Source organism: Anolis carolinensis, chromosome 1, assembly GCF_035594765.1.
Source record: "Anolis carolinensis isolate JA03-04 chromosome 1, rAnoCar3.1.pri, whole genome shotgun sequence".
NCBI lineage: Eukaryota > Metazoa > Chordata > Lepidosauria > Squamata > Dactyloidae > Anolis > Anolis carolinensis.
In genome coordinates this window covers 240492863-240520768 of record NC_085841.1, presented here as the reverse complement: position 1 = coordinate 240520768, position 27906 = coordinate 240492863, and the positions used below count along the sequence as shown (strand labels likewise).

At 43.7% G+C, this 27906-nt stretch overlaps 1 protein-coding gene across 2 annotated transcripts; it reads left to right on the top strand.

Moving 5' to 3' along the window:
* The first annotated feature begins 11 nt into the window (after window positions 1–11).
* On the top strand, window positions 12–26340 carry LOC100565025 (sterol 26-hydroxylase, mitochondrial). 2 transcript variants are annotated; one of them, XM_003215080.4, is made up of 9 exons: window positions 12–354; window positions 7151–7341; window positions 9153–9352; window positions 11518–11715; window positions 15862–16022; window positions 22645–22811; window positions 23024–23105; window positions 23649–23852; window positions 25218–26340. In XM_003215080.4, the coding sequence occupies exons 1-9, from the start codon at window positions 127–129 to the stop codon at window positions 25344–25346; spliced, it is 1560 nt and encodes a 519-aa protein (XP_003215128.2). In that variant the 5' UTR covers window positions 12–126; the 3' UTR covers window positions 25347–26340. The 2 variants fall into 2 exon arrangements, with proteins under 2 accessions (XP_003215128.2, XP_008110475.2); XM_008112268.3 differs by lacking the exon at window positions 11518–11715 and having other exon boundaries at window positions 13–354.
* The last annotated feature ends 1566 nt before the right edge of the window (window positions 26341–27906 follow it).

Genomic DNA, 27906 nt, shown 5'->3' with positions numbered 1-27906 from the left:
TTGAAAGCGAAGCAGGCGGCTTGACCTCGAGTTACCCGACCGGCGCCGCTGCGGAAAGAGGGGTTTGCGAAGAGCGCCCGCCTCTTCCTCCTCCTCCTCTCGTCCCCTTTCCCAAGCAACGGAGCCATGGCCAGGCAGGGCTGGAGGCTGGGGCGCTGCCTGCGGGGCCCGGGGGGCTCTTTGGGCCGCCCCCAAGGAGGCTGCCGGGGCCTCGCACAGGCAGCTGCCGCCGCCACAGTCTCCCGGAGCGAGGATCGCCTGAAGCGGCCGGAGGAGCTGCCGGGGCCCGGACCCCTGAAGTCGCACTACTTGCTCTTCGCCCGGGGCTATTTGCTGCACACGCACCGCCTGCAGGTGGGTCTGCGAGGAAGGAAAATCAAGACTCCATTGGGGGTGGGGTCTCCCCAAGAGGGCCAAGGGAAAGAAGACCCTTGGAGACCCCCTAAAGAAGGCTTGGGGAAACCTGGACCCTCCTTCCAAGTGTTTTGGAGTTCAACTCCCGCCATTCCTCACAGCCTCAGGCCCCTTCCTTTTCTCCCTCAGCCGCTTAAGCGGCAGAGGGAGAAAAGGAAGGGGCCTGAGGCTGTGAGGAATGGCGGGAGTTGAACTCCAAAACACCTGGAGGGCCCAAGTTTGCCCATGTCTGCCCTAAAGACTCGCCTAGCCTTGGAAGGAGGTCTGATCCCACAGCCTGCAGTTTTCACCGCTCTCTTTGGGACTCCAGCCCTCTCCTCCTGGCATTTTGGGAGCAATAACAGCAAGGTGTGGATTGGAATGATTGCCCTTTGCTCACTGGATCTGTGCTGAGGAGTTGAAACATGTTTGTTGTTACCCGTTTAGGCTGTTAGTGGGGAATTAATGAAGTTCGCCCCACTTTAGCTGCCATGACTCAATGCAGAAAAAAATGAAAAACAAAGATACAGAGTGGGGGATGCCTGTGAAAAAGATCTTGGAGTCCTCCTGGACAACAAGGTAAACATGAGCCAACAATGTCATGCCGCAGCTTAAAAAGCCAATGGGATTTTGTCCTGCATCAATAGGAGTCTAGTGTCTAGATCCAGGGAAGTCATGCTACCTCTCTATTCTGCCTTGGTCAGACCACATCTGGAATCACACTGTGTCCAATTCTGGGCACCGCAATTGAAGGAAGATGTTGACAAGTTGGAATGTGTCCAGAGGAGGGTGGCTAAAATGATCAAAGTTCTGGAGAACACGCCCTATGAGGAGTGGCTAAAAGAGCTGGACATGTTTAGTCTGCAGAAGAGAAAACTGAGAGGACGTATGATGGCGTAAATACGTAAAGGGAAGTCATAGGGAGGAGGAAGCAAGCTTGTTTTCTGCTGCCTTGGAGACTAAGATGTGAAACAACAGCTTCAAAGTAAAGGAAAGGAGATTCCACCTGAACATTAGGAAGAACTTCCTCACTGTGAGAGCTGTTCAACAGTGGAACTCTCTGCCCTGGTGTGTGGTGGAGGCTCCTTCTTTGGAGGCTTTTAAGCAGAGGCTGGATGGCCATCTGTCGGGAGTGCTTTGAATGTGATTTTCCTGGCAGGGGGTTGGACTGGATGGCCCGTGAGGTCTCTCCGAACTCTACTATCTATATATATAAAATGATAAAGTTGTTTGCGCAGTGACTATAACAACAAAACTAAACATCCCAGAAATACGAAATTTGGCAACACAATGCAAAAGGCTTGCCTCCAGGTTACAACAACACAACCACACCACAAAACCACAATCCAGACCCACAAAACTCACAACAACGCATCATGCGATAACCACACAACTAAACGTCCCAGAAATACAAAACTTGGCAACACAATGCAAAAGCCTTGCCTCCCAGTTGTAACAACACAACCACACCACAAAACCACACAGGACCCACAAACTCACAACAACGCATCATGACTATAACAACACAACTAAACACCTCAGAAATACGAAACTTGGCAACACAACGCAAAAGCCTTCCCTCCAGGTTGTAACAACACAACCACACCACAAAACCACAATCCGGACCCATAAAACTCACAACAACGCATCGTGACTATAACAACACAACTATACGCCCCAGAAATACGAAACTTGCCACACAACTAAACACCCCAGAAATACGAAACTTGGCAACACAATGCAAAAGCCTTCCCTCCAGGTTGTAACAACACAACCACACCACAAAACCACAATCCGGACCCATAAAACTCACAACAACGCATCGTGACTATAACAACACAACTATACGCCCCAGAAATACGAAACTTGCCACACAACTAAACGCCCCAGAAATATAAAACTTGACAACACATCGCAAAAGCCTTGCCTCCCAGTTGGAACAACAAAACCACACCACAAAACCACAATCCGGACCCACAAAACTCACAACCATGCATCGTGACTATAACAACACAACTAAACGCTCCAGAAATACGAAACTTGCCACAAAACTAAACGCCCCAGAAATACAAAACTTGACAACACAACACAAAAGCCTTTTTTTCCCAGTTGTAACAACACAACTACACCACAAAACCACAATCCGGACCCACAAAACTCACAACAACACATCGTGACTATAACAACACAACTAAACACCCCAGAAATACAAAACTTGGCAAAACAATGCAAAAGCCTTGCCTCCCAGTTGTAACAACACAAGCACACCACAAAACTACACTGGACCCACAAAACTCACAACAAGGCATCATGACTATAACAACACAACTAAACGCCCCAGAAATACGAAACTTGGCAACACAACACAAAAGCATTCCCTCCCGATTGTAACAACACAACCACACCACAAAACCACAATCCGGACCCACAAAACCCACAACTGTGCATCGTGACTATAACAACACAACTAAACGCCCCAGAAATACAAAACTTGGCACACAACTAAACACCCCAGAAATACAAAACTTGGCAACACAACACAAAAGCCTTGCCTCTCAGTTGTAACAACACAACCACACCACAAAACCACAATCCAGACACACAAAACTCACAACAATGCATTGTGACTATAACAAATACAAAATTTGACAACACAACTCATCCACCTCCCCAATCCCTACATTCACACTTGGCCTCCAAAAAAAACAATTACAATAATAACAATGACAACAACAACAACAACAATCAACACCATCACAGGCAAGAAACAGCCAGGCACTGAGGCTGAGAGGCCAGTCAGTGCTACACTGGGCCTCCAAAAAACAATACAGGAGCATCTAACTTATCCAACCTTCATGACCACTACAACAACAACAATAATAATAAACACCTACACAGGCAAAACAAAAAAAAGACTATTGTACCACAATAAAAATATAAACCGCACTCAGCAGAATCAGACATTACAACTAACAACAGACCAAAGACAACAGGGATCTCAAGCAATTATAAATCAACACAAAAATTGAAGAAGGTAACAGACTTCAAATACTATTACTAATGTGAGTATAAAGAAGGGTGGAGGTCACAGCATAAATACAACCTAATGTAGACTGACCAACACCACCAGACTAAGCCACAGCAACGCGTGGCCGGGCACAGCTAGTCTATATATATAAAAGAGTGATGGCATCAGGGCAGCGGACAAAACAACAAAACTACAGGCCCCCCAACCTCGAAATTTAACAACACAACCCATCATCCACGCCTCTAGGTTGATACAACAAAAAGAAAAGAAAAATCAATTAGAGGGAGAGGGATAATTGTTTTTTTCCAATTGCTGCCAGTTAGAAGTCTAAGCTCCGCCCACTTGGTCTCCTAGCAACTGACTCAGCCCAGGGGACAGGCAGAGTTAGGCTTCACTTAGGCCTCTTCCACAGATTATCTAAAGCCTCAGCTTCTGCCAACCCAGAAGTTTGAAAACATGCAAATGAGAGTAGATGAATAGGTATGGCTCCGGCGGGAAGGTAACGACGCTCCATGCAGTCATGCCTATGGCCACATGACCTTGGAGGAGTCTACGGACAATGCCGGCTCTTCGGCTTAGAAATGGAGATGAGCACCAACCCCCAGAGTCGGACATGACTGGACTTAACGTCAGGGGAAAAGCTTTACCCTTTACCTTAAGTATCACCAATTCCTCAATACTTTATTTCCCATACCACCATACTTCGCCACAGCAACGCGTGGCCGGGCACAGCTAGTGATTCTATAGGATCCTTGGGTTGTGTAGCACTCTTTAGCCTAGAAGGTTACTGCCTCTTAAAGTCATAGAATTATAGAGTTGGAAGATACCCCAGAGACCATCCAGTTCAATCCCCTGCTATGCAGGAAAAGTACAATCAAAGCACCCTGAACAGATGGCCATCCTGCATCTGTTGAAAAGCCTCCAAGGAAGGAGCTTCCACCAGACTCCAAGGCAGAGAGTTCCACTGCTGAACAGCTCTTAGGCTCAGGAAGTTCTTCCTATTGTTCAAGTGGAATCTTAGGATGCATCTACTACACTGTAGGGCTAATGCAGTTTGACTGCCATAGGTCAATGCTATGGAATCACAAGAGTTACAGTTTTTACTGTTTTTCACCTTCTTTGTTAAGAGTGCTGGTGCCTCGCCAAACTACAAATCCCAGGAATGCATAGTATTGAGCCATGGTAATTTAAGTGGGGTCAAACTGCAGCATAGAACTATGTTAACTACTGGGGTCCAAGGGTTGTTGTCAGGTGGGTCAAACAAAGCCCTGCCTGATAGGAAGGGGCAGGGCTGTGAGAGAGTGATGTTTCAGGATACTGCAGGCTTAGGAGAAGGTGCGCGGAAAGCAAGATTCTCAGGCAAAGAAGGCAAGGACAGCATGACTTATTAGAAGATGCATACTTCTGTGTCGCTTTCAGAACCACAGGAAAAAGATTCAAGTGTCCGTGAGATTCTTGCTGTGTTTGTACTGGTCCTAGCAAAGGGATTATGCAACTATTGGCACAAAGAGTAATACAGCTATTTTTGTTCAGTTTAGGAAAGGAAGACTTTCAAATACAAATTGTGTCAAGGAGATGCTTAACCAAGCAGCTCAGAGGGTTTGATTCCATGCTACTGGATGGGAAGACAATAGACACTTTGTCCACTCAGTAATTCAAGTTAACAATGCAACCATAGCCAAGGCTTATTGCACAAAACCATATATTGTAATTATATGGGGTTCTTTATCCTGTCAAACCAGTTACATGACATCTGCCCTGTTCAAAGGGTCACATTTTCTCCTCCAAAGTTGCAAAACATTTTGTCACAGTCCAAAGAGAGGAAAATGACTTCTGAGCATTTTTTGCCTAAGAAGCTAAAAGGTAAAGGTTTACCCTGACATTAAGTCTAGTTGTGTTCGACTCTGGGGGTTGGTGCTCATCTCCATTTCTAAGCCAAAGAGCCGGTGTTGTCTGTAGCCACATCCATGGTAATGTGACTGCATGGAGCGCCATTAGCTTTCTGCCGGAGCGATATCTATTGATCTATTCACATCTGCATTTTTTTTAAATTGCTAGGTTGGCAGAAGCTGGGCTAACAGCGGGAGCTCACTCCGCTACCCGGATTCGAACCGTTGACCTTTCAGTCAGCAAGTTCAGCAGCTCAGCAGTTTAATCCACTGCGCCATCGGGCTAACCTTCTAAGAAATCTCTGTGAAATTAATTGGGTCACCATATGTCAACAGGCAACTTGAAGACACAAGCACATAAACATTTATACACACATGAAGGGCAATGGAATTCATTTAGCAAACAAATAAATGGGCTTACAAGACTTAACTTTGGGTATTTTCAGTGGTGCTTTTCATATTCACTCCAAAGTGAAGAGCAGTCATCAAGGCTTAGCTGTGGATGAGCCTATAAGTTAAATGGACATTTGGATTGCAGAGGAGTTCTGTCAACTTAGCCAGCAATAAGCCAAAGATTTCGAGGCATTGTTTTGTTTTGTCTTTTTAACAAAATACTTCTTCGGAAGGTTGCTAGTTCTCTGACAACAAAAATCTGTGCAGCAACTTGATAACTTTCCATGTGGAATTGAGTATTTCTGAGAACTAGGCCAAAATGTTCACATTGCAGTGATGCGTAGCTGCCAAGACAGTTTGGCCTGATTGGTGAGAAGAAAACTCACTGACTGTTCAAGTTTACTTTTTGTTAACTGTTGTGGACTTCAACTAATGCCAACCCTATGAACGAGAGCCCTCCAAGCTCCCCTCTTCTCAACAGTCCTGTTCAGGTTGCAGACCCAGGACCATGGCTTCCTTGATTGATTGTCTCTATCTAGAATCTAGTCTTCCTCGATTCCTACTGCTACCTGCCTTACCAAAGTACAACAGGAAGAGTTCAGGCTTGATTTCCTCTTTAACAGACACTGGCAAACTTCGGCCTTCCGGGTGTTTTGGACTTCAACTCCCACAATTCCTAACAGCCTACCGGTTGTTAGGAATTGTGGGACTTGAAGTCCAAAACACCTGGAGGGCTGAAGTTTGCCCATGCCTGCTCTAGAACCACTGTATTTAATTTTTTAGCAGCCCATGAACTTATCACTAGCACATTTCAAAGGAGTGGATTTTCTTCCTATTAGTTTTCCTCACAGCTCAGCTTTTACAATCACAATATGAGAGAAGACGTGATGGCCATGTATAAATATGTGAGGGGAAGTCATAGGGAGGAGAGAGCAAGCTTGTTTTCTGCTGCCTGGGAGACTAGGATGCGGAACAATGGCTTCAAACTACAGGAAAGGAAATTCCACCTGAACATTAGGAAGAACTTCCTCACTGTAAGAGCTGTTCGGCAGTGGAACTCTCTGCCCCGGAGTGTGGTGGAAGCTCCTTCTTTGGAGGCTTTTAAGCAGAGGCTGGATGGCCATCTGTCAGGGGTGCTTTGAATGCGATTTCCTGCTTCTTGACAGGGGGTTGGACTGGATGGCCCATGGGGTCTCTTCCAACTCTAGGTTTCTATTATTCTATATACCAGCCTTTCCTTTCACTGCTTCCTACTGAAAGTAAAATATTGCAATGACATGATTTTGCTGATAATGATGTACTGCAATGTGATGGCCCTTAGGGGACAGTGATGCTGGATGTATGAAGTATGTTCTATTAAGCAATACTTGTATGTACGGGGACACACTTGGATCCTTAGAATGGCTGCATGTTATGACTAACCCCTCCCTACCCCTGTTTATTTCAGGTCCTTTCTAAGAAGATGTATGGCCCCATGTGGAAATCCTGGTTTGGCTCAAATGTCAATGTTAACATTGGCAGTGCAGAGACCTTAGAAGAAGTAGTGCGCCAGGAGGGGAAGTACCCTATACGGAGTGACATGGCTCTTTGGAAGGAGCACCGGGACAAACGTCACCTTCCCTATGGCCCCTTCACTGAGTAAGTGTACCTGTTTTTTTTAAATATTAGTCAAATTTGAAAGCTAAAATCTGCATCCTTTTAAAGTTCATCCAATATTATGGTTGGTCATTCTGGGCTGGTTGCAGATTCAGTTATGCTTACAAATGGATAGCCCCACTAAAATCAATTGAGATTCAAATAGTTACCACTAGCAAAAGTCCCCATTGTCTTATTATGTATTCTGTGTCCAGTCTAAAATCGGAAGAGAGCCCAAGGGCCAGTCAGTCCAACCCCCTGCCATGTAGGGAAAGCACAATCAAAATGCATCCAGTTTCTGCTAAAAATTGCCAGAGAAGGAGACTCTACCACATTCCAAGGCAACATATTCTGCTGCCTCAGCAACCCACTATTTAATATGACTTTTGTGATTATGGAGCCCTCAGTGGCGCAGAAGATTAAACCACTGAGCTGCTGAACCTGCTGACCGAAAGATTGGTGGTTCGAATCCGGGCAGCAGAGTGAGCTTCTGCCAACCTAGCAGTTCGAAAATATGCAAATATGAGTAGGTACCGCTTCTGCGGGAAGGTAATGACACTCCATTCAGTCATGCTGACCACATGACCTAGGAGGTGTCTAATGACAACTCCAGCTCTTCAGCTTAGGAATGGAGATGAGCACCACCGCCCAGAGTTAGACACGACTGGACTTAATGTCAGGGGAAACCTTTACCGCTACCTTACTTGTGATTATGAAATGGACATAGTAACTGAAGCCCTGCCCCCTAAAATTTGGTAGAACTGAACCAATTTTCTGATATTTCAGAAAGCCAGAAAAGTCAGCTTACCCAAATTACAAATAGGGTTTTTCATAGTCTCTGTTTGTGCCAGTGAAATATTTTAAAAGCTCAGTTGTTAATAATAATAACAACAACAACAACAACAATAACTTTAGTTATATCCCGGTTTCTCTCTCTACAAGGACTCAGAGCGGCTCACAACCGTATAAATCACAGAGTACATAATAAGACAGAGATATTTCAAATTAAATACATGACCAACAATAACCAATTACAAAAATTAATTAAACCATAATAGACAAAAAGGAACATCATATATAAATAAGATAAAATACAAAAATACATAATTACGTAATATAATGGCATTGTAGGGAAAGATAGTTATAGATGTGTGTGTGTGTGTAAGAGAGAGAGAGAGAGAGAGAGAGAGAGAGAGAGAGAGAGAGCACTAGGAAAAGTTAGTTTAGGGATTGCTGCTTCCAAAATCTTCCAACTAGCCCAGTAGTTTTGATCCTAGGAACAAAAAAGACTATATAAACAGAATGTGTTCAATGACCTCTGGAGCCAAACACTGATATTCAGATGACTTTGCTCACTTCAGCGGTGATGTTAATTCCTTTACAAGCAATGGCCAAAAAAGATATATCTTCTGGCCACAAAATATTCTTCACCGTTCAAGTCTGTACTGGAGGAAAATCTAAAATGTCTCAGCAACTCTCCTGCCCTCTGCAGACGGGGCTACCTGAGCTACTCCATTCCTCTCCTTAATTTTCAGATTTTGCTACAGGGACTTCAGGGAGGTCTTGAGGAAGTCTGGGAGGACTGTGAGAAATCCACTGGGAAGCATGTGCAGCCTCTGGGACATTGGTCCCCCCTCCACTTGTACCTTGGGCAGGCAGTGAGAGATCCCAGCTCAGTTGAAAACTGTGAAGGAAGAACCTAGAGCCAAAGGTGGATATTGAGAAGCAAAGGACAGGCGGACTGGCTCCTTACCTTGGCTCCTCTGGATGTGTTGGGCTTCTTGCTTGGCTCCAACTCTCTCTTTCATTCTCAGGGATGGGGAGCGGTGGCACCGCCTGCGACAGGTGCTGAACAAGAGGATGCTTAAACCTTCCGAAGCCGTGTTGTATGCAGATGTCATCAATGAGGTTGTGTCTGACCTGATGATACACCTAGAAAATGAGAGAAACAAGAGCCCCTCAGGTGTAATGATCACCGATATAGCCAATGTGTTATACCGATTTGCCTTGGAAGGTATGTGGTCTTACAGGATGTGGAATAATTTCTTCTGTCCGTTTCCTTCCTTCTCTCTCTCTCTCTCTCTTTCTCCCTCTCTCCCTCTCTCTCTCTCTCTCTCTCAAACACACATGCCTTTCAGTGTTTATTCTATTTTTATGATTATAGAGCTGGTCCATAGCTGAAAGATGACCCCTCTAACACCAGGCAGCTAGGAGCATAAGCCTATAAATTTTGAAGTATAGGCACTCATCAAAATAGCAAAATAGCTATGCTTTCACAGGGAGAAATATTTGGTTGATTTGTGTCAACAAACCAGTTCCAGCTAGTTTCAGATCTTTTGTAGATCTAATGCAGTGGTTCTCAACCTGTGGGTCCCTAGATGTTTTGGCCTTGAACTCCCACAGGTTGAGGACCACTGATCCAATGAATCTTCATAATTCATTCAAGATCAAACTCCCCCCCCCCCCCCCATCCTCTCCAAATGTTGTACATTTCACAATAGCATTATCTTGTTCCAGGGGTAGGTGATAAATCCATTTGCTAGCCCAAACACCTGGTGGATGGGACCTAGAGTCAGAGAGAGTAAGGAAACCTGAGAGGAGCAGTAAATTATGGCATCTCCCAAACGGAGCCCTCATGCTATCACTGTCATCATTGTCCATAAATGTGACATTGCAGTTGTGAGCCAGACTAAACATACCTAAAATTGTATTTAATATACTGGGCATTTTAAAAAAATATATACAAATAGAATAGCTGAGAAGCATCAAAACACAAAGAGACGAAATGGAGATGAAATGTAATTCTGTCTTGCCCTGTGTGGTGCTGAAAAGTTTCTTTCAATTGGGATAGTGTTTGACATTGGGGGAAAATCTCCTACTAGCAGAGATTTTAGTAGAGGATTATAGTAGAGGAGAAAAGGTTAAATTCCTCTCCAGGTTGATATTTTTAGAGCCATCAGATTAAACATAAAGCAAATAATGCTTAGTATTGTTGTTCTCAGCTCTGCTGGTCCTTTTTAGCTCTGCAGTGATTTGAGGAAATTCCTTGCAAAACATATAATGGAGGCGAAAAATGTTGCCTGTGGAACACATTGCCACCCTCTGGAGCTATACATGACCATACAGTCCGGAAAACTCACAACAACCCAGTGATTCCAGCCATGAAAGCCTTCAAAAACACAGGAGCCAGATCGTTGTTGCCACCCTGAAATATGATGGCCAAGTGAATTTGAAGCAATATTTATTTTCAGAAAGGCCTGTGAAATTAAAATTGCACTTGCTCCAGTATTTTGACTCCAGTGAGACAAAGCGTAGGCAACTGACTGTTGGATTCATTTGTTTTCATCTATGAATGTGAATTGCTGTGTTTGGTATGCACATTGATTTATATGGAAAACCTTTTTGAAGACACAAAAAGCAGTGACAACTTGAGATGTAGCAGGTCACTGCCATGGTACATAGGACATTCCTCTGATAGTCTCTCAGACTGAAAATGGCCAAGGAAAAATCTATCTGTAATTAGCATGAGCCATACTTTCAGCTTTCGTGTATACGGTCTTCTCTTTGAACTGTTAATGATTTAACTTTTATATACACACTAAAAAGACTTAACACATGTTATGGGGAGGATGTCAGGATGATGTAGCCCCCTCAAAATCCTTAAACTGCAGCTGGGATATTTCTTCATTACATTGTTTATTCCAGTTAGGGCTGATGGGAGTTGCCATCCAACAATAGGTTTCCTGTGCAAACTGCAGGGGTCAACTCATCCAGAGTGCAATGAATGAGCCTAACCTTAGGAGTTACCATCCTACGACATCTGGATACTTCTGACGTATCTAGTGAGTCGTAAGACATCACCAGCTTGGAGAGTTCAGATAAATTACTCAAACAATATTGTCACTACCTACTAGTAAAGCCATAATAAGCCTTGCTCCATTATGTATGTTCATCCATTCCAATATTTTTTCCCAAGCAACAATGGGTACATTATTACTCAATCCTCCTTCAGTGATATTTGTCTTTATATAATCAACCTCCTAATTTCCTTTTCCCACATTCTCTGTGACTGCTCTTTCTCTGGTCAACTTCCATTCTTTACATAATTGTCCTCTCTCTGTGGCTGCCCCTTTACGTGGCACTGAGGACATCTCCTTCCACTGTGCATTCCATCCACAGGCATCTCATGCATCCTCTTTGAGACCCGCATTGGCTGTTTGGAAAAGGAGATCCCTGCAGAAACCCAGCGTTTTATTCATGCTATTGGATACATGCTGAAGAACTCTGTCTTTGCCACCATTTTACCCAAGTGGACCCGGGATGTGCTGCCTTATTGGAACCGTTACCTAGAAGGCTGGGATACTATCTTTGCCTTTGGTACGTGAAATGTGGAGATCCAAAATAGCTCTTCACCGCAGACCAAGGATGAATCTGCATTGTGGAATTAATGCAGTTTGACCCCACTTTAACTTCCCTGGCTCAATGTTATGGAATCATGGGAGCGGTAGTTTTGCAATGTCTTTAGCCTTTTCTGCCAAAGGGCAGTACTACAGTTTTCTTAACCAAACTGCTACTCCCACGATCCCATAGCATGGTGCAAAAACAATTAAAGTAGTTTCAAAATGCATTAATTCTGCATTGCAGATGGACCCTACACTGTAGTAGTCAGAAACCCCAAGCCAGGCTCTACTACAATGGTTCTCAACCTGGGGTCCCCAGATGTTTTTGGTCTACAACTCCCAGAAATCCCAACCAGTTTACAAGCTGTTAGGATTTCTGAGAGTTGAAGACCAAAAACATCTGGGGACCCCAGGTTGAGAACCACTGCTCTACTAGATGGTGGCAGCTGCTTCAGGTGACAAGTGCTGGGGAGTAGTAGTGTCTACATAATATAATAATAATAATAATAATAATAATAATAATAATAATAATAATAATAATTTTATTCTTATATCCCGCCCCATCTCCCCGGAGGGACTCGGGGCGGCTTACATGGGGCCATGCCCAGACACGACAGCACAAATCAGATAAAACATTAAACCGAGCAGTAAAACTTCAACATGATTAAAAACAGTCATAAAAGTCAATATACACAATAATATTAAAATCCCGATTTGGGTCAAAAGATCCAGGCCAAGGTGCAAAGCAATATCAAGTTATCAGGGAGGGATAATTATACAGCAGGTGTAATACTTAAAGTGCTGAATGAATCCTAAAAACAATCCAGAGGGTCTACTGCTTAATAGGTAAATAACATGATCCCACAAGGATCAGTCAACGAAGGCCTTCTGGAATAGCCAAGTTTTCAGGCTCTTCCTGAAAGAGAGTAGGGTAGGGGCCTGCCTAATCTCCCTGGGGAGCGAGTTCCACAGCCAGGGGGCCACGGCGGAGAAGGCCCTCTCCCTCGTCCCCACCAACCGCAACTGCGAAGTTGGTGGAAGCGAGAGGAGGGCCTCCCCCGACGAGCGAAGAGGTCGTGCGGGTTCATAGGGGGAAATGCGGTCTCGAAGGTAGGTGGGTCCCAAACCGTTAAGGGCTTTGTAGGTGATAACCTGCACCTTGAATTGGGCTCGGAAAATAAATGGCAGCCAGTGGAGCTCTTTAAACAGCGGCGTTGAGCGCGCCCTGTAATCTGCCCCAGTTAGAAACCTGGCTGCCGATCGTTGTACTAGTTGTAGTTTCCGAGCCGTCTTCAAAGGCAGCCCCACGTAGAGCGTATTGCAGTAATCCAGTCTAGAGGTAACTAAGGCATGGACCACCATGGTCAGATCTGACTTCTCGAGGTATGGTCGCAGCTGGCGCACAAGTTTTAGTTGTGCAAAGGCCCTCCCAGCCACGGCTGACACCTGGGCCTCAAGTGTCAGCGCAGAGTCCAGGAGGACCCCCAAGCTGCGGACCTGCGCCTTCAGGGGGAGTGCAACCCCGTCAAGCACAGGTTGCCACCCAATACCCCGATCAGACGTACGACTGACCTGGAGGACCTCTGTCTTGTCAGGATTGAGCTTCAGCTTGTTCGCCCTCATCCAGGCCAATACAGCGGCCAGACACTGGTCCAGTATCCGAGGGGCTTCCTTGGAATTAGGTGGAAAGGAGTAGTAGAGTTGGGTGTCATCCGCGTAGAGATGGCACCGCACTCCAAAACTCCGGATGACCTCACCCAGCGGTTTCATGTAGATATTAAAAAGCATGGGGGACAAAATGGAACCTTGCGGGACCCCACAGGTCAATGGCCAGGGGTCCGAGCAGGTGTCCCCCAGCTTCACCAACTGGGAACGGCCCTCTAGGAAGGACTGGAGCCACTGCAGAACAGTACCCCCAAGGCCCATCCCGGAGAGACGTCCCAGAAGGATACCATGGTCGATGGTATCGAAAGCCGCTGAGATGTCCAGGAGAACCAGCAGGGTCACACTCCCCCTGTCCAGCTCTCTGCGGAGGTCATCCATCAAGGCGACCAAAGCCGTCTCGGTACTGTAGCCAGGTCTGAAACCAGACTGCGATTGGTCCAGAAAATCCGTATCTTCCAAGAATCCCTGGAGCTGGGAAGCAACCACCCGCTCCAAGACCTTGCCCAAGAATGGAAGGTTAGAGATTGGTCTGTAGTTACTGAGGTTAGCCGGATCCAAGGAGGCTTTCTTCAAAACAGGCCTCACCACAGCTTGTTTTAGGCCAGATGGAAATATGCCCTGCTCCAAAGAGGCATTGATTATTCTCACAAACCAACTAGCCCTCCACTGGCTTGTTTTAAGAGCCAAGATGGGCAAGGGTCAAGGGCACAGGTGGTCGCCCTCACCGCTCCAAGAATCTTGTCCACATCATCAGGCTGCACAAGCCGAAACGAATCTCACAAGATCGAACAGACAGATGCCTCGGTTACCTCACCTGGCAATGCATCAAGGCCGGCGTCTAAGTCGGAACGAATCTGAGCGACTTTGTCTGCAAAATGGTGAGCGAACTCGCTACACCGAGTTGACGAGATGTCGGGTGCTCCCCCGACCTGAGGAGGGTGGAGGAGCTCCCCAACAACTTGAAACAACTCTGAAGATCTATTTGTTGCAGACGCGATGCGGGCAGTCGAGAAAACTTTCCTGGCTGCCCGCAATGCCGCGGAATAGGCCCTAATAGACCGTGCTCGGTCAGATACGTCACGAGTTGTCTGCCAGCGGCACTCTAGTCTCCTTCTTGCACGTTTCATCTCCGCCAGCTCCCCAGTAAACCAGGGAGCTGGGGCAACTCCACGCAGCGAGAGGGGACGCTCAGGAGCGATCGTGTCTATTGCCCTGGACAACTCGCCATTATAACGAGTGACCAGGGCATCGACAGGATCGTCAGCTTCCATGGTAGACAGATCCCCAAGAGACCTCAGGAATCTCTCAGGATCCATAAGTCTCCTGGGGCGGACCATCTTAATTGGTCCACCACCCCTGCGGAGGTTGGAAGAGACGGTTAGTCTTAAACTGATCAGATAGTGGTCGGACCATGACAATGGAAGAATAATTTGCTCTTCCACTCCGACCAAACCGTCACCCGCAACAAAAACCAGGTCGAGTGTATGTCCAGCTTGATGAGTGGGACCCGATATTATTTGGGACAGACCCATGGTCGTCATGGCGGCCATGAATTCCTGAGCTGCACCTGTCAAGGTGGTCTCAGCGTGAATGTTGAAGTCGCCCAGCACCAACAGGCGCTGGGAACCCAACACCACGCTAGAAACCACCTCTGCTAGCTCAGGCAGGGAGACTGCTGTGTCGCGGGGTGGACGGTACACCAGCAGAATCCCCAAACTGTCCCGGGTACCCACCTTCAAGTGGAGACACTCAAACCCGACCGATTGCAAAGCGACGCATCTGACCAGGGCGATGGACTGCCTAAAGACCACCGCAACCCCACCTCCCCGCCCTCCTGGCCTGGCCTGCTGATGCACCCTGAAACCCGGAGGACAAAGCTGGGTAAGACTAACCCCACCCAGATCATCCAACCAGGTTTCGGTGATGCAGGCCAGATCTGCATGTTCATCCATGATTAGATCCTGGATAATAGATGATTTACCTTTGACGGATCTGGCATTAAACAGCAGGACCTTCAGCCGGGAGGGGCTACCATGGAGGCTACCACACCTATCCTTCTCCAGGGTCACAAGAACCCTGTTGCGCTTCTCCCTGGAAATTTGTTGACGGCAATTCCTCCTCCTCCCCCACACGATCTCGATGGAGCCACCCCCCGCCTGTTCCCCACCCCCCAAGGAGTCTGGCTCCATTGGAGCATCCTTAAGAGAATCTAATCTACATGGAGATGAATCTACAGGTGATACACAACCTGTTCTCAATCCATAAAGTTACCTAGCTATCCTCAAGCATGGTAGGTGACACAGACTATTCCATCAGCAATTGAAGTTTTTTAATTTGCTGTAACTTTCCTCATATGTCCAAGATGGCACTAAACAAAGATGTCCATAATGAGTGATGGATACCCAGGTCCTGGCAAGAGAGCTGCTTGCTGGTAATAGATGCACTTCTTTTGCTCTAGGGAAAAAACTGATTGATCAGAGGATGGTGGAGCTAGAGAAGCACCTGGAACGAGGTGAGGAAGTCTCAGGCTACCTAACGTATCTACTGTCCAGTGGGCGCCTTAGCCCTGAAGAAGTGTATGGAAGCATAGCTGAGCTTCTTCTGGCTGGTGTGGACACCGTAAGAGCTTAACTTTTGGTCTATTTAATTTTGGTTCTTACACCAAGATACAGTCATAAGGGGAAACCTACCTGCTTGCTGGGGTTAAAGCTAGGCACATTATAGGATATATTTACATTCTAAATAATAAGGTTCTCCTTCTTGCAATGACGTTTGAATGTTCATCCGTAATATGAATTGGAAGCTTAGGAGCAGCAACCTGGAGCATAGGTATGTAGAGAAATATTAGGTTATTCGTTCAGCTAGACCAGGGGTGGGCGATTTATGGTCCTTCAGATATTGTTGTACTTCAGCTCCCATCACCTCTAGTTAGCCTAAACTAATGATGGGCATTGAAGTTTGAAGCCCACTCCCTTTCATCCATTGCTGATGCAGGCAGGAATTTTCCAGGGATTCTTGCAGAGTTCTCACCTATTACCTACTACTGCATCTTTTTAATTGGAAATGCCATGGATTGAACCAATGATCTTATTCATCCAAGTATATCTCTACCACTAATCTATTCTCCTTCCTGACAATATTTAGACCAGTAGTTCTCACCCTTTGATCTTCCAGGTATTTTGGACTTCAACTGGTAGGTACTGTACCATCAGGGCCACTCTGGTCAGGATTCTGGGAACTGACATCCAAAACACATAGGATCGGACCGTGGGTTGTCCAAACATTTTTTTGAGTAGGTTTCAGTGTAATTGGTTTAAAAAAGCGTAGGTGATATATCTTAGAATTAATTCTAAGCTTGTACAGTTTATGCTTTTACAAACACTTCAAAGAGGAGTATTTTAGGAGAGGTGTATCTTGGCTTTTTTCCCAACACTTCAAGGCAGCTGAAAAAAGTAAAACAGATAGAGATGAAAATTCACAACAGTAAAAATATAAGAAACAATACATATAATTAGTATAATTTAATACATATAATCTACTCTGACAAAGGTAAAGGTTTTTCCCTGACATTAAGTCTAGTCTTGTCCAACTCTGGGGTTTGGTGCTCATCTCCATTTTTAAGCCAGCGTTGTCTGTAGACACCTCCAAGGTCATGTAGCCTCCATGACTGCATAGAGTGCTGTAATTAAAGTAAATTGTCAAAATAATATATAATTAACATATAATTAAATTGTCTAATTAATATAAAAATGATTGGAAAATATATTCATTTAGAAATTAAAATTAAATTAAAATTAGAGCAGTAAAGCAGACTATTGAAAACCGTTTTGCTGCCAACAGATCGCAGAGGCCTGTAAAAATATCTATATATATAAAAGAGTGATGACATCAGGGCAGCGGACAAAACAACAAAACTACAGGCCCCCCAACTTCGAAATTTGACAACACAACCTATCATCCACGCCTCTAGGTTGATACAACAAAAAGAAAAGAAAAATAAAGTCCTAATTAGAGAGAGAGGAATAATTGCTTTTACCCAATTGCTGCCAGTTAGAAGGCTAAGCTCCTCCAACTTGGTCTCCTAGCAACCCAATAAAAATAATAAAAAACACTAAAAATAATTTAAAACACTAAAAATTAATACAATAAAATAATAAAATAAAATAAATAAAAAGATAACTTACAATACAATTAATTAAAAAATACAAATAACGTCAAATAAAAATTACACAACAATTTTTAACCAATACCACCACCACTTTGCCACAGCAACGCGTGGCCGGGCACAGCTAGTATATATATAAAAGAGTGATGGCATCACGGCGATGGACAAAACAACAAATCTACAGCCCCCCCAAACTCGAAAATTGGCAACGCAATCCATCATCCCCGCCTCCAGTAAGATACAACAAATTTACACATAAAACACTATCACAACACCAAAAAATGCCAAAACTAGGTACGCATGCGCAAAAACACCATGCTTCAAACCTTTATGGCGCTTGCGCGGCTCCAGTAAGATTTATATGACAAACACAATCACAGGGCCACAAACGGCCAAAAACTGCAACAGGCGATGTGCGCCTGCGCGCACCCCCCCATCCCTTCCCGCGCGCGCACACACACACCTCGCCTCAGAGCTGAAGGAAGGAAGGCAGGAAGGCCGATTCCTTGCTGGGCGCGGGATGGAGGAGGCCGCGCTGGGAGGCGTGCGGGCCTCACGTCGCTCTCTGCCCTCTCCCCCTCAATGTCCTCCCCCCTCAGGGCCCATGGAGGGCCCCGGTTGCCGTTCAGGCCCCCTCCTCCCGCCCCTCTCCCCTCCCCCCAATGCGAGGAAGGCCCCGCGGAGCCCCCCCCCCGCCTCACCCTCTCTCCTCCTCCTCCTCCCTTCTCGGTTCTTCTCGGAGGTCTTCAAGCTCTTCAAGGTGAGGGGGGAAGAGGAGGGCACGGCCCTCGAGCAGGCCTGGACCTCCCCTCGAGTTGTTTGGGGCGCCAACCCCCGCCCTTCCCGGCCTCAGGGCCCTTCCTTTTCCCCCTCACCCGGTTAAACGGCTGATGGGGAAAAGGAAAGAGCCTCAGGCCAGGAAGGGTGGAAGTTGGCGCCCAAAACAAGTCAAGGGAAGGCCCAAGTTGGCCCAGGCTGAGCTTCCCCCTTTTCTGTTGTTGTTATTGTTGTTGTTGTTCTCACCCACAAATTACAACCCCTCCAATGCCTCAGAAGCCCCCCTTTTTCCCCTCTCAAACCCTATCGCCCTCACCTTTCCCTTCCCTGTAATAATTATTAATATAATAATAACTGGTCATCAGTTAAGAATGTAATAATCACCAATAATAATACTAATTTATTATTCTTATAATACTGATAATCATTCGAGAACATAATAATTCATAATAATAGTCAGTTCTTATTATTATAACACTGACAATCATTCAACAATGTATTAACAAATCGTAATAATAGAAAATTATTATTATTATTATTATAGTGATAATCATTCACAAATTAATAATTATTATTATAACATTGATAATCATTCAACAATATAACTAATAATAAATAGTAAGTTATTATTTTTATCACAATGATAATCATTCAAGACTATAATAATAATTATTATTATAACAGAAGGCGCCTCATATAATCCACTTCTAAACAAATAATATCACATTATAAATATACACTAGAATCTCACTTATCCAACATAAACAAGCCAGCAGAACGTTGCATAAGTAAATATGTTGGATAATAAGAAGGGATTCAGGAAAACCAATTACACATCGAATTAGGTCATCATTATACAAATTAAACACCAAAACATCATGTTATACAACAAATTTGACACAAAAAGTGGTTCCATGCGCAGTAATGCTATGTAGTAATTACTGTATTTACAAATTTACCACCAAAATATCACAATACATTAAAAACACTCACTCCAAAAACATTGACTATTAAAAGGCAGACTCCATTGCATAATCCAGAACATTACATAAACGAATGTTGGATAAGTGAGAATCTACTGTAATATGAAATAATTACTGTGGTACAATAATACACAACAATATCATCTCAGGACAGTAAATAAAGATCAACACTCTAAAAACACAGCTATTCCATCCAGGAAACAATCAGGGCCATCTAACACTTCCCACCAAAGGATTCCCCCCTTCACACAGGAAACCACCCACACTTTGAACCTACAAGGCCATTCCGTACTCATCACTCTCTCATCTCAGCACAGTAAATAAACAACAACAATCTGAAAACACACAAATTCCATCCAAGAAACAACCACACCCAGCTAACACCTCCCACCAAAAGATTCTCCCCCCCAGGCATGGAAGCAGCCAGGCTTTGAAGGTACAAGGCCATTCCGTACTCATCACTCTCTCATCTCAGCACAGTAAATAAACAACAGTCTGAAAACACACAAATTCCATCCAAGAAACAATCACACCCAGCTAACACCTCCCACCAAAAGATTCTCCCCCCCAGGCATGGAAGCAGCCAGGCTTTGAAGGTATAAGGCCATTCCGTACTCATCACTCTCTCATCTCAGGACAGTAAATAAACAACAGTCTGAAAACACATAAATTCCATCCAAGAAACAATCACGGCCAGCTAACACCTCCCACCAAACGATTCTCCCCCCAGGCATGGAAGCAGCCAGGCTTTGAAGGTACAAGGCCATTCCGTACTCATCACTCTATCATCTCAGGACAGTAAATAAAGAGCAACACTCTGAAAACACTGGAATTCCATCCAGGAAACAATCAGGACCACCTAGCACCTCCCAACAAAGCATTCCCCCCCTCTAACACACGGAACCATCCAGGCTTTGAAACTACAAGGCCATTCCGTACTCTGGGGCCAATTTGCAATATATTAATATATATAATAATACAATACATTGTATATACATATAATACTACTAATAATATTATAATACACTACAATATAATACTAATAACAATACAATATAATTATATATATATATATCTACTAATATTGTGAAATAGTCGTATACTATTATATGTTATAGCGTAATATCCTATCATATGTCTTTAATATAATAAATGAATAAATAATACTGTATAATTTTTGTTGACGGTCACAACAAAAATAAAACCCAATGTAGATTAACCAACACCACTAAAAAAAAGCCACAGCAACGCGTGGCCGGGCACAGCTAGTAAAACATAAAATAAAAATGCCTTTTCCTGTCAATGGGAAGGCAAGTCTAGTCCATCTAGGAAAGAAGTCCCAAAACCTGGGGGAAAACATTGGAAAAGTTCCCTCCCACATTCCCAACATATGTGCAAATGAAGATGGTGAGACAGAAGAGCCTCCCTTGAAAATCACAAAATCCAGGCAGGTTGGTATGGAAAAATGCAGTCCCTCAAAAAAAATAGGCCAAGCTATATCTGTATGTGACTTCAAGTATTGAGTCAGTTTATGGTGGCCCCATACATTTCATGATTTGAGAAAAACTCTATGGTGGTTTTGCCAACTCTTTCCTCTGAAATATAGCCTACAGCACATAGTATTTATTGGCAGTCTCCCACCCACCCTGGCCTGAGGAGGAATGGAGAACCTTTCTTGCAGATATATTCTTGCTATTGGTTTGCTCATGGTTTTGCCTGCTTCTGCAGAAGCTAAACCACCCCAGCTAGCCTTGCTTGTGAACCACATTCTGCAACCACTTAATAATAATAATAATAATAATAATAATAATAATAATAATAATAGTAAAGCTTTATTTATATCCTGCCCCCCAAGGGGACTCAGAGTCGTTTACAACAGACAAGACAATATAAATGAAATAAGGTAAAGTAAAGGTTTTCCTCTGTCATTAAGTCTCGTCGTGTCCGACTCTGGGGGTTAGTGCTCATCTCCATTTCTAAGCCAAAGAGCCAGCGTTGTCCATAGGCACCTTCAAGGTCATGTGGTTGAAATGACTGCATAGAGCTCTGTTACCTTCCTGCCGGAACGGTAAATATTGTTGTACTCACATTTGCATGTTTTCGAACTGCTAGGTTGGCATAAGCTGGGGCTAACAGCAGGAACCCACCCTGCTCCCCGTATTCGAACCGCCGACCTTTCAGTTGGCAAGTTCAGCAGCTCAGCAGTTTAACCCACTGCATCCCCAGGAGCTCCAAATAATAATAAACACATGCCAATTTGGAAAAAAATTAAATCAACAAAAGTGAAAAAAAAATAATACATAGGAAAAAATAATTAACAGTAGACATGTTAAGTATAAGTCAAAAATATCACTCAGTAGTATAAAACTAAGTAATAATTAGTTTTACCAGGACCAAGGCCATCACCCCAAAGCCGCTCCCTCGAACCTATGTTGGCTGGGGACTCTTTGATCTTAAATAAAACCCTTTTTTTCTACCTGAGGGGCTGTGGGTGTGTTTGAGAGATCATGCAAAAGGGGTGTTTGATGTACCCCTTCCCATGGAGGATATAGTCTCTGTGACATTGCAATATTCTCATTATAGGATTTTTGTGGGCCTTTGTTGTTTGATATCCTAAACATTCTATTGATTCTGTACTGACTTTTAACTGTATTAAGTATCTTGGAATTGTTTTCTGTAAAACAGATAGAATATTAATCTTTTAAAAATAAATAAACTAGTTTCAATGTCTGGAACGTCTGGAAAAGGTATCACTAAAAACATTTGGCATTACACCCACTTGTTTATGTATATAGAAGTATTCCAAAATCTGAGGCATAGAATACTTCTAGCCCCAAGCAAATCAAAGAAGAGATATTCAACCTGTATTATATCAGGATCATCTGTACTCATGAACATAAGTACAGTGTTGCCTCGCTACTTCGCGGTTCACTTTTCGCGGATTCGCTGTTTCGCGGTTTTTCAATAAACTCTAAAACAATATTATAAATCATAAAAAATTACAATTTACAGCCTAAGGAAGGGAGGAAGGAGAAGCCAAAGGGAGAGAAAAGGAGCCCAAGTGGCAATAGGAGGAGAAGGAGGTGATTTATCAACACACAATTGGTTGATAAAGAGTTAAAATAGTGTATAACTACTAAAATAATGTATAAATATTAAAATAAATATAGCTCCCCTACTTTGTGGATTTTCACTTATTGCGGGTAGTCCTGGAACCTAACCCCAGCAATAAGTGAGGGAACACTGTAATTTCCAGGATCCTGACTTGTGTTTCTGCTCAGAGACAGCATCTACACACCTTGTTTTGCCTTCTTAGACATCCAATACCCTCTCATGGGCCTTGTACCATCTGGCTAAGAACCCTGACATCCAGGAAGCTCTGTACCAAGAAGTGACCAGTGTAGTATCCAAAGACAAGATTCCCAATGCCAAGGATCTCGCTAGGATGCCATTGCTGAAGGCCATCGTCAAGGAGACTCTCCGGTAAGGATCTCTATTGTCACTCAAAGGAGCAAAAAACAATCACGAGCTGAAGACAAAGGATAAAGAAGCTCTTGGTGTTTCTCTTATACCCCTATCACCTTGACCAGTTCTCAGAAATGTTCCTATTCAGTTTCATGTATACTTCTGTGTATCTGAAAATTCTCTTTTATTTATCATGCTGTCTAAAGACTCTGCCACTTATATCCTTTCAGGCTCTACCCTGTGGTCCCCACCAACGCCCGAATCATTGCGGAGAATGATGTGGTTGTTGGGGGATATCATTTTCCAAAGGATGTAAGTGGACATATCTTTTCAGTCTTTTGATTCTAGCATCTGTGAATAATCCAGACTCAGTGGCCAGAAATGCTTGAGAAGGACAAATTGGCATTATTCTCTGGATTTTTTCATATGGCAGTTCAAGCTAGAAAGAGAACCGGGATGAAGAAGTAGGGGAATGAGGATAATTGCATGTCAAAACTAGATAAATGTGAGAATTATATTGTTGGTCATGTTGGCTGAGACTGCACAGAGTCTGTTGGCTGAGACTGCACCTCACCTTCCGAGTGAGAAGGGCGGAATATAAATGTTTTAAATAAATAAATAAATAAATTTATGTATACAGTATGTATTAAAATAAATATATTAAACCACTACATTGGAATAACGGGAAATGAGAACCTATGCAGTGTGAATATAAAACTTACTAATCTGAAATGTGCTTTAAATGTTATTGCTTCCTCTAATTTGGCTTTGTGGGACTTTGTTTTTGAAGAGGGAAGTATTTTTCACCAAGCATGTGTCATCTGTTCTTAATCTTATGTTTCTTGCTGACTCCAGACCCTCTTTGTGTTGGCCCATTATGCTATCTCGCATGATGAGAGCAATTTCCCAGAGCCCGAGCGGTTCATACCAAGTCGCTGGCTGCGCGATCAGAGAGACTCATCTCCTCACCCCTTCAGCTCCATTCCTTTTGGCTACGGCGTGCGTGCCTGTGCAGGACGCCGCATTGCTGAGCTTGAGATGCATCTGGCACTAGCCAGGGTGAGTTTCTTGCAGGCATATCTTTCAGTTGGTCATCTGATAAAATCCCTTGGGCTTTTTTTGACCTCATAATACAGAGATGAGAAACTGGTGATCTCCCCCTCCCCGCTCTTGTTGGACTGCAATTCTTGTCATCCAGTGTGATGGGCTTTGCTAAGTTCAGTGGGAATTGTATTTGAATAGCACCTGGAAGGCCACAGCTTTGTTATGCCCGCTTCCCTGAATGTACATGCCAATCCTACAGCTGGGGCTTAAGGTCAAGTACACAAGCTGAATTTCCAGAATGTATTCAGTGATGATACACTTGCTCCTGGTGGTTTTTAGAAATACATTTCTGGTGTGTTCAGTATAAGGTGTGCCCACTTGTACATCAGAAAGTGAAAGATAGAGGATAGTGCAGGAATAGTAAGAATACAGTCCTGATTATATATTTGGTGATGACATGACCTTAGTGATCACCTCACACACCTATTAGGCCCTTTATCCAATTCAGGTTAAGTTTAGGCACAAAGTTGAGGACAGGAATTAACCTGGCTTTTTGATTTTATTAAGCATCCCATGTCCCAAATTTCAGTGCTGTTGGTGAAGTGGTCATTAAACCCTCAAATTGAATCATTAGTACAATAGAGAAAGCTAGCTGCCAAAAGAGAAGCTCAATAGTATTTTGACAAATACATTAAAACATATTATCAGCAGAGTGAATTCAGAGGTAGGGAGAACTGCAATATTTCCTAAACAAATAGGAAACATTTGGCTCATTTTTCCAGCTGGATCTCCTTAACTTTAGAGGGAAAGAAAGAGAGAGGCATATAGGCAATAGTTCCACAGCTTTTCAATTAGGAGGAGTTCAGTAGTAGTGACCTCAAGGCAGAAATGGAAACCTTCAACTCTCTGGATCAGTGGTTCTCAACTAGGTGTTTTGGCCTACAACTCCCAGAAATACCAGCCTGTTTACCAGCTGTTCGAATTTCTGGGAGCTGAAGGCCAAAACATTTGGGAAGCCACAGGTTGAGAACCACTGCAATAGATGTTGAGGAATGTCTGCTTTCATCATCCTAAACCCCTGGTCACAGTCCAGTGCTGGTGGGTATTGGAGTTCAAGACCATTTGGAGCACCACAACTTCCCCATTCCTGTCTTATAAAGCAAGAGAGATCACAACTTTTTCCTCTTCTGGTGGTTAAAATAACTTTACCCAGGCGACAGCCATTTTTCTGGTTAAGTACTACAAGTGTTTTGAAACAAAGCCAACAGATGTAGAAAAGTCTAGTTATTTACATAGAGGGCAAGATGACAAATAAGGGGATTCTAAGAACAAATTATTATATTAAAATATTATATACCTTTTTTCTTGGTTATTTTCCAGCTTGTCCGGACATTCTTATTCAAGCCAGATCCACAGCAAACCGAAGTGAAGCCCCTTGCCCGTATTGTGCTTGTGCCTGACAAGCCCATTAACTTGGAATTCCTGGACAGACAGACAATGCATGGATGATCCGCTATCTTCTTGCCCTTAGACTGCAAAGATTTTACAGTACCAACTCAAGGATTTGATCATGTCCTGGCTAGCCAACTAATGATCCTCTCTGATGTGTTGTCGAAGGCTTTCATGGCCGGGATCACATGGTTGTATGTTTACTGGGCTGTATGGCCATGTTCCAGAGAGAATACTTCTGGAACATGGCATACAGCCTGGAAAACTTACAACAATCTCTATTCTCTGTGCCTCTAACATTTGCATCTTTACAGTCTTCTCTCTGATCTGAACAGCACCTTATAGCATTCCTGCTTTGATCTTTTGGGTGTGTGTTTATGTATGGGAAAGGGACAGTAGCTGAAGGCTAACCAGTGCCTCTCAGAACTGTTTGACAGTCTCTCCTTAACCACTTGCTGCTGGTGGTTGTTAATTCTACAGTACTTAAGAACATCATTGTAGTAACTTGGTGGTAACTATTACAATTTCTCTTCCTACTAAGCCAGGGGACCTCAACCTATCCACTTCTATGAATCTCACCACTCCAGCCACCATGGTCATTTGCTGGAGATGGTGGAAACTGTAACCCAATACTGTGGGTCCCGATCCAAAATGGGGTCCCCTTAGCTCAATTTTGGGATCATGAAAAATTTGGCAAGAGGAAAAGGTTTGTGGACACCACCCATTTACACAAATCTGTTAGTAACAACGTGCAGTGTTTACAGTGGACTCAGCAGAAAACGCTTTGACTGTATTCCACAAAAAGGAAAATCAGTCTGTTTAGCAAGTCTTGCAAATGTTGGTTTATTTTCTGTAAATGTTTGATTTTTATACCTTTGGTCACGTAAAAACATCAAAAAGGGAGTCATGAATGGAAAAAGTTTAAGAAGCCCTCTTCCAGACTACTACTTCCTGCTTTGTTAATATGACTAGAGAATTATTGTTGATGCATTTGTTCTCTCATTAAATTGTATTTTGTCTTTAAATAAAATTAAAAACACAGGCAACAGTAAAATTAGCCATGTATAAATATGTGAGGGGAAGTCATAGGGAGGAGGTAGCAAGCTTGTTTTCTGCTGCCCTGGAGACTAGGACACAGAACAATAGCTTCAAACTTCAGGAAAGGAGACTCGACCTGAACATTAGGAAGAACTTCCTCACTGTGAGAGCTGTTCAGCAGTGGAACTCTCTGCCCAGGAGTGTAGTGGAGGCTCCTTCTTTGGAGGCTTTTAAGCAGAGGCTGAATGGCTATCTGTCAGGGGTGCTTTGAATGTGATTTTCCTGCTTCTTGGCAGGGGGTTGGACTGGATGGCCCGTGAGGTCTCTTCTAACTCTACGATTCTAAAGCAATATTTGTGGGGTAACCAGAGGAAAACAATGTAACCATAAGGTTGTTATCTAAGGAAAGACTGGATATATACATTATTTTATATAAATTAGCTGAGATTGCAGGTACAGTATATTCTGGTTATGTATGGCATATACTATACTACTTTAGTATGGTACTTAGAGGTTTGCAGAAGCAATTCAGAATTAAATTTCCACTGTGAGATCATTGTTTACATCTCAAGAATATTGTGAGATAATAATGAAGGGAACAGTGCACTCCATCCGTAATTCCTTGCAAAATCTATAGAATGGAAAAGATGTAATTGCATGCATATTATGTGACACCCCACCTATTTATTCCAGTGACATGGGAAATATATAGGACAAACCAAGTTATAATCAAATGGCAAACTGCATTTCTGTGGAGGAATAAGATGCTGAAACTGGCATGTATGCAACTCTTGCCTTTCCTCCAGCGCATGCTGACTTCAGTATCTGTGGTAAAAGAGCTTATAGTGACTCATTGTCATGGGAAATGTGGTAGGCGTTAAAGCAGCCAGCTTTCCATTCAATCCTTTTTAGATTTGTGCAACTCCAGCCTGGTGTTCAGGAATTATCAAATAAGCTTTTCCAGGGCACTGTGATAAACATAATCACCTGGTGGTTGCAGCAGATGATGCCACTCTTAAATGCTCAGCGTCACAGGCAGGTTGAATAATGGTTAGAGTTTGGCATGCTCAAAGGTTCTCAAGAAAAATGCAGGTGTTTTATCTGGGTTGCTGTGAAGTTTTCCAGGCTGTATGGCCATGTTCCAAAAGCATTTTCTCCTGACGTTTTGCCCACATCTATGGCAAGCATTCTCAGAGGCTGTGAGGTCTGATGGAAACTAACCAAGTAGGGTTTTATATCTGGGAGTGTCCAGGGTGGGAGAAAGAACTCTTGTCTGTTTGAAGCAAGTGTGAATATTGCAATCTGTTACCTGTTGCAACAAACACAAAGGGGAATTTTGCATCACTTTAACAGCCGACAAACAAGGCACGCAGGAATTCACACGCATACTCTTCTCTCAAGCATGCACACATCTCTCCAATTCTTCCTTCATGTTGTTTCCTGACTCCTTTCTTATTCCCTGTCTTCAGTTGTTGTTTCTGCATCTCTTACTCTTGTCTCTATATAGGTAAAGGTAAGGATTTTCCCTGACATTAAGTCTAATTGTGTCCGACTCTGGGAATTGATGCTCATCTCCGTTTCT

Coding starts and splice junctions, on each gene's coding strand:
- LOC100565025 (XM_003215080.4), top strand. CDS start 127: ATGGCCAGGCAGGGCTGGAGGCTGGGGCGCTGCCTGCGGGGCCCGGGG. Junction 11,716..15,861: donor GGATACTATCTTTGCCTTTG/GTACGTGAAATG, acceptor CTTTTGCTCTAG/GGAAAAAACTGATTGATCAG. Junction 23,853..25,217: donor TGCATCTGGCACTAGCCAGG/GTGAGTTTCTTG, acceptor GTTATTTTCCAG/CTTGTCCGGACATTCTTATT.